Raw genomic sequence first — 12,001 nt, forward strand, 5'->3', positions numbered from 1 at the left:
TTCCATATATAAGTGTTAGCATACGGTATTTGTTTTTCTCCTTCTGACTTACTTCACTCTGTATGACAGTCTCTAGGTCCATCCACCTCACTACAAATAACTCAGTTTTGTTTCATTTTATGGCTGAGTAATATTCTGTTGTACATATGTGCCACATCTTCTTTATCCATTCATCTGTTGATGGACACTTAGGCTGCTTCCATGTCCTGGCTATTGTAAATAGAGCTGCAATGAACATTGTGGTACATGACTGTTTTTGAATTATGGTTTTCTCAGGGTATATGCCCAGTAGTGGGATTGCTGGGTCATATGGTAGTTCTGTTTTTAGTTTTTTAAGGAACCTCCATACTGTTCTCCATAGTGGCTGTATCAATTTACATTCCCACCAACAGTGCAAGAGGGTTCCCTTTTCTCCACACCCTCTCTAGCATTTATTGTTTGTAGATTTTTTGATGATGGCCATTCTGACTGGTTTGAGGTAATAGCTCATTGTAATTTTGATTTGCATTTCTCTAATGATTAGTGACTTTGAGCATCCTTTCATGTGTTTGCTGGCAATCTGTATATCTTCTTTGGAGAAATGTCTATTTAGGTCTTCTTCCCATTTTTGGATTGGATTGTTTGCTTTTTTGATATTGAGCTGCATGAGCTCAATTAATTTTGGAGATTAATCCTTTGTCAGTTGCTTCATTTGCAAATATTTTCTCCCATTCTGAGCGTTGTCTTTCATCTTGTTTATGGTTTCCTTTACTGTGCAAAACTTGTTTGCTTTTTTGATATTGAGCTGCATGAGCTCAATTAATTTTGGAGATTAATCCTTTGTCAGTTGCTTCGTTTGCAAATATTTTCTCCCATTCTGAGCGTTGTCTTTCGTCTTGTTTATGGTTTCCTTTACTGTGCAAAACTTTCAAGTTTCATTAGGTCCCATTTGTTTATTTCCATTTCTCTAGGAGGTGAGTCAAAAAGGATCTTGCTGTGATTTATGTCATAGAGTGTTCTGCCTATGTTTTCCTCTAAGAAATTTATAGTGTCTGGCCTTACATTTAGGTCTTTAATCTGTTTTGAGTTTATTTTGGTATATGGTGTTAGGGAGTGTTCTAATTTCATTCTTTTACATGTAGCTGTCCAGTTTTTGCAGCACCACTTACTGAAGAGGCTGTCTTTTCTCCATTGTATATTCTTGCCTCCTTTATCAAAAATAAGGTGACCATATGTGCGTGGATTTATCTCTGGGCTTTCTATCCTGTTCCGTTGATCTATATTTCTGTTTTTGTGCCAGTACCATACTGTCTTGATTACTGTAGCTTTGTAGTATAAGATGCCTTTTTTGGAGTTAGTTAATATTTAGCTCAACTGGAGGTGTTTTCATCTCTTTCTTTATTCCCTGCACACTGAAATCGACCCAAACAACAGAATTTATGTTAAATTCATCTGAAGTTAAACAGTGTGTAAAGAATACCATAAAGTAGAATAGTTATTAATATACTACATTACAAGCAAATTATTATTAAATAGGAGAAAATTAAAATTTCAATACTTGGAATCGTTAGCTCAGACATGCTGATTTTCTTATCACCCTCAGTTATTTTGAAGTTCTCCCTTGGGAAGTTCTGCCTAGGACTCAGTTGAGCACAAAGAATCTTAGTGAGTTTGTAAATCTGTAAAAACTATAAAATGCTCTTCTACCCTTAGTTCTGATCAGTGTAGCTGTGAAACTAACATTAGATTGTACTTACTGCATTTAATTTTTAGTCTTTTTTTTCCCCACAATGGTAACTAATTTTATTTGAAAAAAAATTTTTATTGAGGTATAGTTGATTTACAATATTATATTAATTTCAGGGGTACAACATAGCGATTTAATATTTTTATAGATTATACTCCATTTAAAATTAGTATAAAATATTGGCTACATTCCCTGTGCTGTACAATGTACCCTAGTAGCTTGTTTTATACATAGTATTTTGTACATCTTAATTACCTACCTCTATCTTACCCCTCCCCTTTCCTTCTCCCCACTGGTAACAGCTAGTTTGTTCTCTTTATCTGTGTTTCTGTTTTGTTATATTCATCTGTTTGTTTTATTTTTTAGATTATGCTTAGAAGTGATAACATACAGTATTTGTCTTTCTCTGGCTGACTTATTTCATCAAGCATAATACCCTCCAGGCTCATCCATGTTGTTGCAGATGGCAAAATTTCATTATTTTTGTCGCTGAGTAGTATTCCATTGTGTACATATTTATCATCAACATCAACATCTGTTGATGGATACTTATATTGCTTCCATATCTTGACTATAGTCAGTAATTCTGCTGTGAACATTGGGATGCATGTATCTTTTCGATTTGGTGTTTTTGTTTTCTTTTGACACGTATCACAGAGTGGAATTGCTGTATCATATGGTGGTTCTAGCTTTTTAAAGGAACCTCCATAGTGGCTGCACCTCCATAGTGGCTGCACCAATTTACATTCCCACCAGCAGTGCATAACAGTTCCCTTTTCTCCACATCCTCACCAACAATGGTTATTTGTGGTCTTTTTGATGATAGCTGTTCTGACAGATGTGAGGTGATATCTCATTGTGGTTTTGACTTGCATTTCTATGATGTTTATCCATGTTGAGCATCTTATTAAGTGCTTGTTGGCTATTTATGTCTTCTTTGGAAAAATGTCTATTTAGATCTTCTGCCCATTTTTAAAATTGGGTTCTTTGGGTGTTTTTGATACTGAGTTGTATGAGCTGTTTGTATATTTTCGGGTATTAACCCCTTGTCAGTCATATCATTTGCAAATATTTTCTCACATTCAGTAGGTTTACTTTTCATTTTGTCAGTGGTTTCCTTGCTGTGCAAAAGCTTTTAAGTTTAATTTTATGTCCCATTTGTTTATTTTTGCTTTCATTTCCGTTGCCTTAGGTGACAGATCCAAAAATATTGCTACGATTTATGTCAAAGAGTTCTCTGCCTGTATTTTCTTCCAGGAGGAGTTTTATGGTTTCTGGTCTTACATTTAGGTCTTTAATCTATTTTGAATTTATTTTTGTATATGGTGTAAGAAAGTGTTCTAATTTTATTCTATCCAGTATAGCTATCCAGTTTTCTCAGCACCAGTTACTTGTTGAAGAGACTGTCTTGTCTCCATTATATATTCTTGCCTCCTTTGTCATAGATTAATTGACCATAAGTGCATGGGCTTATTTCTGTATTCTGTTCCGTTGATCTATGTGTCTGTTTTTGTACTATTAGTAAGGAATACTATTTTGATTACTGTAGCTTTGAAATATAGTCTGAAGTTAGGGCCCTTATTGCATTTAAACCACAGACATTTATGTGCTATTAAAATATCCTAGTATACTAATATGAGAAAGATTTCTCCCAGGCTGGGCCTAAAGGATAAATGATTTACTATAACTCCTGACTGAGGATTCTCATGTCTTCTGCAAGCCTCTATGAAACTCTGGTAGGCAAACATTTTAGCTTGCAAGTAGGGTAAAATCACAGACCTCTCACTGTTCCTGCCATGCGCACAGTCAGAATTAAAGAAGTAGAACAATTACCCTAATGATTCTACTGAAAATTGCCATTTTAATTGTATCAGAATTACTTTAGAGTTTTAGGGGTTTTTTTTGTTTACCTTCTAGATCTCATAAGTATTATAAAAAAATTCTCATCCTATAGTTTTTATCTTAACTTTGCTTTAGTTTTGTAGTTACTAGAACGAAGATTGCCACAAAGATTAAACATCATAGAGGTGTTGTAAATCTAGGTTTGGAATTAAATAAATTGGGTTGAAATACTAGCTCTGTGACTTACACAAGTTGTGTGGTCTTAGGGAAAATATTTTTTTAAAGTATCAGCTCCCTAATATATAAAAGAGGGCTAGTAATCATCTTTTAATGCAATTATGAAGACTAGTCAAAGTCATGCAGGTAAAGTTCCAAGCACAGTGCACAGATGATAGTAGCCATAAGTAACTATTTAATAAATAGGAGATTATTTCAGTAACCTAGGCAACAGTGATGTAACTTAGATCATGGTGGTAGCAGTGGAGACACCAGATCCTAGACATATAGAAGACAGATAAGGTCAAGAGGCTTTGCAGTTTGTTTGGACTTGGGATGTAGGGAAAGAAAAGAGTTGTGGATGATGTTGATGTTTGAGAACAGAAACAAGTGGAGAAGACCACAGGAGGTGCAGATTTGGGACAAGGAAAATACTATGAGTTCAGTTTTGTACTTGTAGAGTTTTGAATGTGGAAAGCTAGATATACATGTGGAGTAGGCCGTTAAATATGTGAGTTTGGAGCTGAGAACACATCAGCTCCCATAAAACCATTCAGCATCATTTCAATTAAGTAATTTTGTAGTAATGACCATTGTCAACCTCTCACTGACAAACCTACCCATTAGGATTACCAGTAGCTAAAATGTTATGAAGATAACATCTTTAAAGTGATTTGAAGAGTTCCCAGGTTATTTTAAGCTAGCTTCACAGGGTAGCTGCACTTTGATAAAGCCACCATATACTAGAGATTGGTACTCAGTTTTGGAGGTTCAGCAGACTTCCTAGTAAGTTCAGCCCATGTTTCCTAACCAGATGGTACATTTTCTATAAGGACTGTACAAATAGCTGATCTAAAATTTTTTTCTTAGTCTTTTGTTAGGACTAGTTTAAGGTAGGGAAATTATTTAACTTGCTTCTAAATTTTGGGAGTCCTCCAGGTCTAACAATATATCATTAAACAACTTCTGTTTCACAAGATTAATAACCATAAATTCTGAAAAATTAATTTGTAGAAGTCTCCATTGCAATGTTTAATTTACTTTTGCCACTTTACTTGGCTGCTTGCATTTTTTTATCAATTTTTAATATCTAAAGTTTTCTAAATTGCAAGAACAAATTCTACACATGAAAAGTCTCCAGAAAAGCCATGATTTGCATATGAACTAGGGAACATAATTGCAGTTACTAAAACACAACTGGAAGGAAATCAAATGTTGAATTAGAAGTGCATGGACAGTGTGAATGGGTTGCTAAAACTTTAACTTACTCATAAAACAAGAACTCATTGATCATCTATCATATGTTCAATGTAATAATAAATTTGAAGAGTTATTCCAAAACATAATGTTTTTCTAAGCTCTTTAAACAAAGGGAACAAATAAGTATATCAAATCCTTCTGAAGCTCATATTATCCTTACATGAAAATCATGTATGTGTGAATCATAAGTATTTTTTTTTTTCTGGAGAGAATTTAAAAAAGAAGGAACTCAAGGTGGAACAGAAAATAGGATGTGAAAATGAGTGGAAGATCATGTTAATACATGAAAATGCTTTTTCATTTGACAATAAAGAGTCACTCTGGCTCACTGGGACCACAGAGGACTTGAACAGAGGGAGTCAACCAGCCTGAGTTATAAAGTTGTAAAGAAGTCAGCCATTTGTATGGAGTATCAAACAGAAAGAAACACTCCTTAGTGCACACATTAACTGGAATAAATGTACACAATCACAGATGATTGGGTTAAGGATGAGAAGGAGGGACATCCATTGTTTTTAGCAAACAAGTGATTTATATATATTAGTAGTACATGGCACTTTATTACTAAGTAAAATACAGTGAAACGGGACATTTTATTACTAAGTAAAATACAGTGAAACAGGACATTTTCATTGCTTTACTTTGGTGAAAGTAAAAACTGTTACTATGAGCTTTTATGGTTTCCTCAGACTACACAAGTCTCAAAGTTTTACTATCACACAAAGCACAGAGAACTTCTACTAGATCTCCAACAGTAGGGATTTTTGGAAACATAGTCTCAAGATGGGGGAGGAATTGGATTAGCAGATAATTTCACAGGACACATAAATAGAGAGGGAATTCTTTTTCAAGTAGGATGTCAGTTAAGAAAATTTAATCTTAAAGGCAAAACTTTTTTGTTGTTTAATACTAGGCAAGAAGATAGAATTCTCAGTCTCCAATATACACATAGTACAATTAATAAGAAGAAAATGTGTAGAAACATTTTGAAGGAATGGAGTAAGTTAAAAAATAAAATAAAAAAACAAAAAAAAACCAACTAAATGCTAAGAGTGACAGCTAAAAAAGTGTTCTTGGGTCTGTAGGGTGAATGAAAAAGGATGGGACCCAGGTGCTTCAGTCTTCACTTAAAATCAAATGAGGAAACATGGGTTTTCTTATGTTCAAAAATGGCCACTGTAATCTGATCCATGCCAAATACTTTGCCATGTAAAATTCTATGTTTAAGACATGTCTTTTTCACTCTGTTGACTATATAAAAACTACTACGAAATATGTTTCATGTGGAAAATCTCCAGTTAGGTAAAAATAAATTTAAAAACTAGAAACTAATAAAAGAAAGAAAGCCCAAATTTAAATTCTCATATTATTAGCTTAACCACATCCTTTCAACTATTGTTCATAATGTAAAAGGTGATAAGCTTTAAAATCAAATAAAATGGGCAAGTGTTAATATCACACGACATTAGACATTTTATATCTCCTATTATATGTTGAAACATATAATGTTGAATTATACCATTTCAAGTTTTGCCTTTAATTTTTTTAATATGAAGGAAAAATTAATTACAGATATTTACTAACCTACCAAACAGGCATTCTGGATTTACCTCCTCATTGTCTGCATTTTGTATTTAGACGCTCTAACCAAAAAACTGAGACAATAGATATCAAAGTCAGGGACCACTTTTGAGAATATATGTCATAGTACCAAACTAGAGGTTTTTCTTCCTCTACCTGTACCTTTATTTGAGGACAGTGAGGTGTCATTGCTTTGTTGTCTCAGGTACTGCAGTGCTTACCAGCAATAAATATAATATCAGTGCATCCCCTTGTACAAGATTGGAATTACCACCTTCCAGAAGTTATTCTCCTCTTTAAGAGATAACAGTGTGGGACTTTTACTTCCAAATATGAAAGATTAACTTGTTCCAGACTTGTCCAAACATGTTAAGTAACTATAAAACTGAACAAAATACATGAAGTGACTGTTTTTTGGCATTTGACAGTAGGCAGCACAGGAATTCCTTCTGAAAGAAGGGTAACACAAGAGGTGAGTTGCTTGATCACTTAGGCTTTTGTCTAGGGACAAATTCCCTAAACCAGAATAAGGAATTGAAGACCAACAGAAACAGGGCAGTCCCACTTGGCTGAGGAGGCAAATTCCAAAATTTAGTGCTGCAGAAAGAAGCTGGAATTTGCAGGGCAAAGTGTTAGAAGGTTGCTTGGGAAAAGAGTGGTCTCAATAATCTGTGTAAGGCCCTTGGATCAAGGGCTTCACTTTAGATTTTAGAGAGTAGAACTCAGAGGTCTGGCAGAGAGTGGTGCTTACAAGAATTGGGAGTGAAACAAAGATAATGGAGGTTACACAGTGTGGAAGTCTTAAGTTCTAACCCAGCCAGAGTTGAAAGAGCTCATCAGCACCCTGGGCATTCAGCTAAAACACTAGAAAATTAGTATCTTAAGAGTAATAAGGACCATACCATAACAAAGCCTAAGCCAAGCCTTGATAGGATCTAGGAGCCCCCCGGTAAATTGTCAAACTGCCAGAACAAAACTCAACACTATTTAAAAAATGACTACATAATCTATACTATTTATATCACCTGCAAACTTCCAAAAACAATACAAAAATTAGTAAGCATGTTGAAAAGCAGAAAAATATGACCCATCATAAAGAAATAAAGCAGTGAATAGAAAAAGACTCCAGGATGATCCAAATATTAAAATTAAAAGATAGTGACTTTACTTACTATAAAGATGTTAAAAACTTAAAGGAAAATATGGCCTTAATGAGTAAAGAGATAGGAAATCTCAGATACGCAAGGAAAGTACAAAAAAGAACCAAATTAAAATCTAGAATAAAAAATTAGAATATCTAAAATGAAAATTTTCACTTTGATAATCTTGATGTCAGATTGGAGATAGCAGAAAGGGGCAGAAAACTTCAAACTGCTTTCATTGAAATCATACAATCTGAATAATACATAGAAAAAGAAGAAAAATGATCAGTTCTTCAGTTACCTGTAGGGAAATATCAAGCAGTCAAACATCTGCAAATAGGGTCCCCAAAAGTGACAAGAGAGATAAAAAGGCATGAAATAAATATATGAAGATATAATGGTTGAAGTTGTCTCAATTTGATGAAAAAATTAAAAAAGTAAAATTACAGATCTAAGAAGATAATTAAACCAGAATAAATTCAAAGAAAACTATGCCTAGACACATGATAGTAAAATTGCCATAAATCAGACATAAAGAAGGCAGGCAAAGAAATGAAAGCAGGCAAAGAAAAGCAACACAATGCATGTAGAGGACCACGAATATGCATAAAACTGACTTCTTATCAGAAATACTGGAGCCAAAGACATGCTAAATATATGAGCAAATAAATTCTTTTTAGTCTATGAATTTCTCTTTAAAAACAAGTGAAAATTAAAGCAAAAATAATATAATTGTAAGGTGCTTTATAACCAATGTAAAATGAAAATATTTGACAAATTAGAACAAAAGAAGGCTGTGAGTATACTGCTGTAAGATTTTTACATCTGTGATGTGTGATGTGCAAATTGTGCAATGATAAAATATTCTAAATAGACTCTAGTGAGATATTATTTTATTTAGTAGAGAAACCACTAAAATAATAATATAAAAAGGTACAGCTAAAAAGTATGAGAGAAAATAAATGAAACACTAGAAATATTCAATTAAACCAAAAGTAGACATCAAAAAAAGGAACAGAGGAACAAAAAACAAATGATACAAAGAATACATGGGTTAAAATAATAGACTTTAACCCAACCATACCAATAATTATATTAAAAGTAAATGGACTAAGTACTCAAATTAAAAGGCAGACATTGTATGCTTTCAGAAAGCAAATTCCAACCATATGCTCTCTACAAGATGCATACATTAAAAAAAGGCACAGAGATTGAAAGTAAAAAGATGGAAGATATATACCATTCAGCAATAAACATTAAAAAGACTGTTATGGCTGTATTACTATGAGACAAGGTATAATTCAAGACAACAGATATTACAAGAAATAAAGTGATATGTTGTATAGTAATGACAGGTCAACCAGCAGAATACAAAACAAGCTTAAATATGCACCTAATGAGAAATCATTGAAAAGTATGAAACAAAACTGATGGAACTAAAGAGAGAAACAGATAAGTCTACAATCATAGTTGGAATGTTAAACACATCTTTCATATTTACTAATAGAACAAATATACAAAAACAGTACAAATACAGAAGATGGGAAAAACATCAATCATTATCAGCTAATTGACATTAACATAAGACTGCAAAAAAACAAATTTTTGTCAAATGCCAGTAGAACACTCACCAAGGTAAAACATGTACCTAGATAGACAATAAATCTCAATAGACTTCAAAAGACTGAAATCCTATGGAGTATGTTCTCTGACCACAAAGAATTTAATTAGAAATTAATAGAAATGATATCAAGAAAATTCTCAAATATTAGGAAATTAAGCAATACATTTCTAAATAAACAGTAAGTGGCAAAAATCAGAAGGAAATTTTAATTGAATAATAATGAAAGTAAAACATCAAAATTTATGAGATACAGTTAAGCAGTTCTCAAAGGGACATTTATAACTTTAAATGCCAATATCAGAAAAGAAGAGTTATAAAGTGAATCATCTAACTTACCACCTTAAGAAGGTTAAAAAAGCATCAGATTATACCCAAAGCAAGTAGAGAAAAGGAAGCAATAAAGAACAGAAATCCATGACTGACAAACATGGAGAAAATTAGCAGATCCAAAAGTTGGTTCTTTAAAAGACTAATAAAACAGAAACCATATGTGAAGATTAATGAAGAAAAAATAAAATTAGCAATAGCAGAATTGAATTAGTGGCTATTACTACAAAGTGTTCATATAATGGAATATTGTAAGCAACTTTATGCTAGTAAATTAGACAATAAAGTGAAAACATTTCTTGGAAAAAAAGAGACTCAAAAGCAGTTTGGCCCCAAACATGGAGTCTTGTAGCCCAGGTCTTACCTGAATCAGGATGAGGGAGTGGTGGGTCCACGTGGGGCTGTTGGCTGTGCCCCTGCTTGCGGCCTATCTGCACATCCCGCCCCGCCAGCTCTCCCCTGCTCTTCACTCATGGAAGTCATCAGGCAAATTTTTTACCTACAAGGGACTGCGTATCTTCTACCAAGACTCTGTGGGTGTGGTTGGAAGTCCAGAGATAGTTGTGCTTTTACACGGCTTTCCAACGTCCAGCTATGACTGGTACAAGATTTGGGAAGGTCTGACCCTCAGGTTTCATCGAGTGATTGCCCTTGATTTCCTAGGCTTTGGCTTCAGTGACAAACCGAGACCACATCACTATTCCATATTCGAGCAGGCCAGCATCGTGGAGGTTCTTTGGCGGCATCTGGGGCTCCCGAACCGTAGGATCAACCTGTTGTCTCACGACTATGGGGATATCATTGCTCAGGAGCTTCTCTATAGGTTCAAGCAGAATCGACCTGGTCGGCTTACCATCAAGAGTCTCTGTCTGTCGAATGGAGGTATATTTCTTGACACTCACCGTCCTCTCCTTCTCCAAAAGCTTCTCAAAGATGGAGGCAGGCTGTCACCCATCCTCATGCGACTGATGAACTTCTTCGTATTCTCTCGAGGTCTCACCCCGGTCTTTGGGCCATACACCCGACCCTCTGAGAGTGAACTGTGGGGCATGTGGGCAGGGATACACAACAATGATGGGAACTTGGTTATCGACAGTCTCTTGCAGTACATCAATCAAAGGAAGAAGTTTAGAAGACACTGTGTGGAAGCTCTTGCCTCTGTATCTATTCCCATTCATTTTATCTATGGGCCACTGGATCCAGTGAATCCCTATCCAGAGTTTTTGGAGCTGTACAGGAAAATGCTGCTGCGGTCCACAGTGTCGATTCTGGATGACCACATTAGCCACTATCCACAGCTAGAGGATCCCATGGGCTTCTTGAATGCATATATGGGCTTCATCAACTCCTTCTGAGCTGGAAAGAGTAGCTTCCCTGTATTACCTCCCCTATTCCCTTATCTGTTGTGTATTCCACTTAGCAAGAAACGCCCAAAAGAGGTCCTGGCCACCAAACACTTCTCTCACAAAAGTCCGCCTGACTCACACTGATGAACAGCATATAGTAAAAAGCCAGCAGAAGCTCTAAGGGTGACCTAATAGTCCACCTCCCATTCCTTTGACATCTGGTCAAGTGTATGGACTTGCCTTTGTCTTTGTGTTATTAGGAAATTCTGATGGGCACTCCTGCTCAGTGATGCAGAAAGATAGACAGACATTCTTTTGCATAAAAGGCTTTGAAACACTTCTATGGACTTTTCTGAAATATTTAGAAATGCTAATTTCTGGCCCTGATTGGAATTATCTAAAGGTGCCACCTTCACCTCACCTTGAATGGCTTTAATTCTCTAAGTGACACAGCTTCAAGTGAGAATGAGTCTCCCTTGTCATAACTTTGGATTTAGTTTCATTAGCTGCTTCTAACTGTAGTCATTTTGTTAGACTTTGGTTTCAATAATGCAGTATTCTAAGTATACTTTAAGACTATGATTTACCTACACGTATTATGTATGTATTTTATAAGAACACCAAACCAGCAGACACTTACTCTAGCAGAGTAGTTTAACCTTATTAAACATGTTTCATTTCTGAGTAAATTGAACTAAAGCCAAGCTATTTACAGAATTTCCTAAAATCACAGAACATTAAGGACAGTAGTCTCTGTGCCAGAGATTTACTGTTATTTGCTGTTAGAACTGGTCTTTCCAGCTAATAACAGTCGGACTCGTCATACCTCAGTGCTTAGAAGCATGTCCGTCCTGAGCCAGAGTGGAGAGGAGGGGATTGTTGTACAGTCCAAGTTACCAGGTAGAATATATACTGATTGCTTAACTTCTCGTTGGTT

At 35.0% G+C, this 12,001-nt stretch overlaps 1 protein-coding gene across 1 annotated transcript; it reads left to right on the plus strand.

The window, feature by feature from the left end:
• Positions 1–10,092: 10,092 nt before the first annotated feature.
• On the plus strand, positions 10,093–11,073 carry LOC309819641 (mesoderm-specific transcript homolog protein-like; the record flags this gene model as incomplete). Its single annotated transcript, XM_082649995.1, has 1 exon — positions 10,093–11,073. One exon carries the CDS (start codon positions 10,093–10,095, stop codon positions 11,071–11,073), a length of 981 nt encoding a protein of 326 aa, XP_082506121.1.
• Between the last annotated feature and the right edge of the window lie 928 nt (positions 11,074–12,001).

This window comes from Grampus griseus, assembly GCF_964374135.1.
Source record: "Grampus griseus genome assembly, chromosome: 3".
Taxonomy (NCBI): domain Eukaryota; kingdom Metazoa; phylum Chordata; class Mammalia; order Artiodactyla; family Delphinidae; genus Grampus; species Grampus griseus.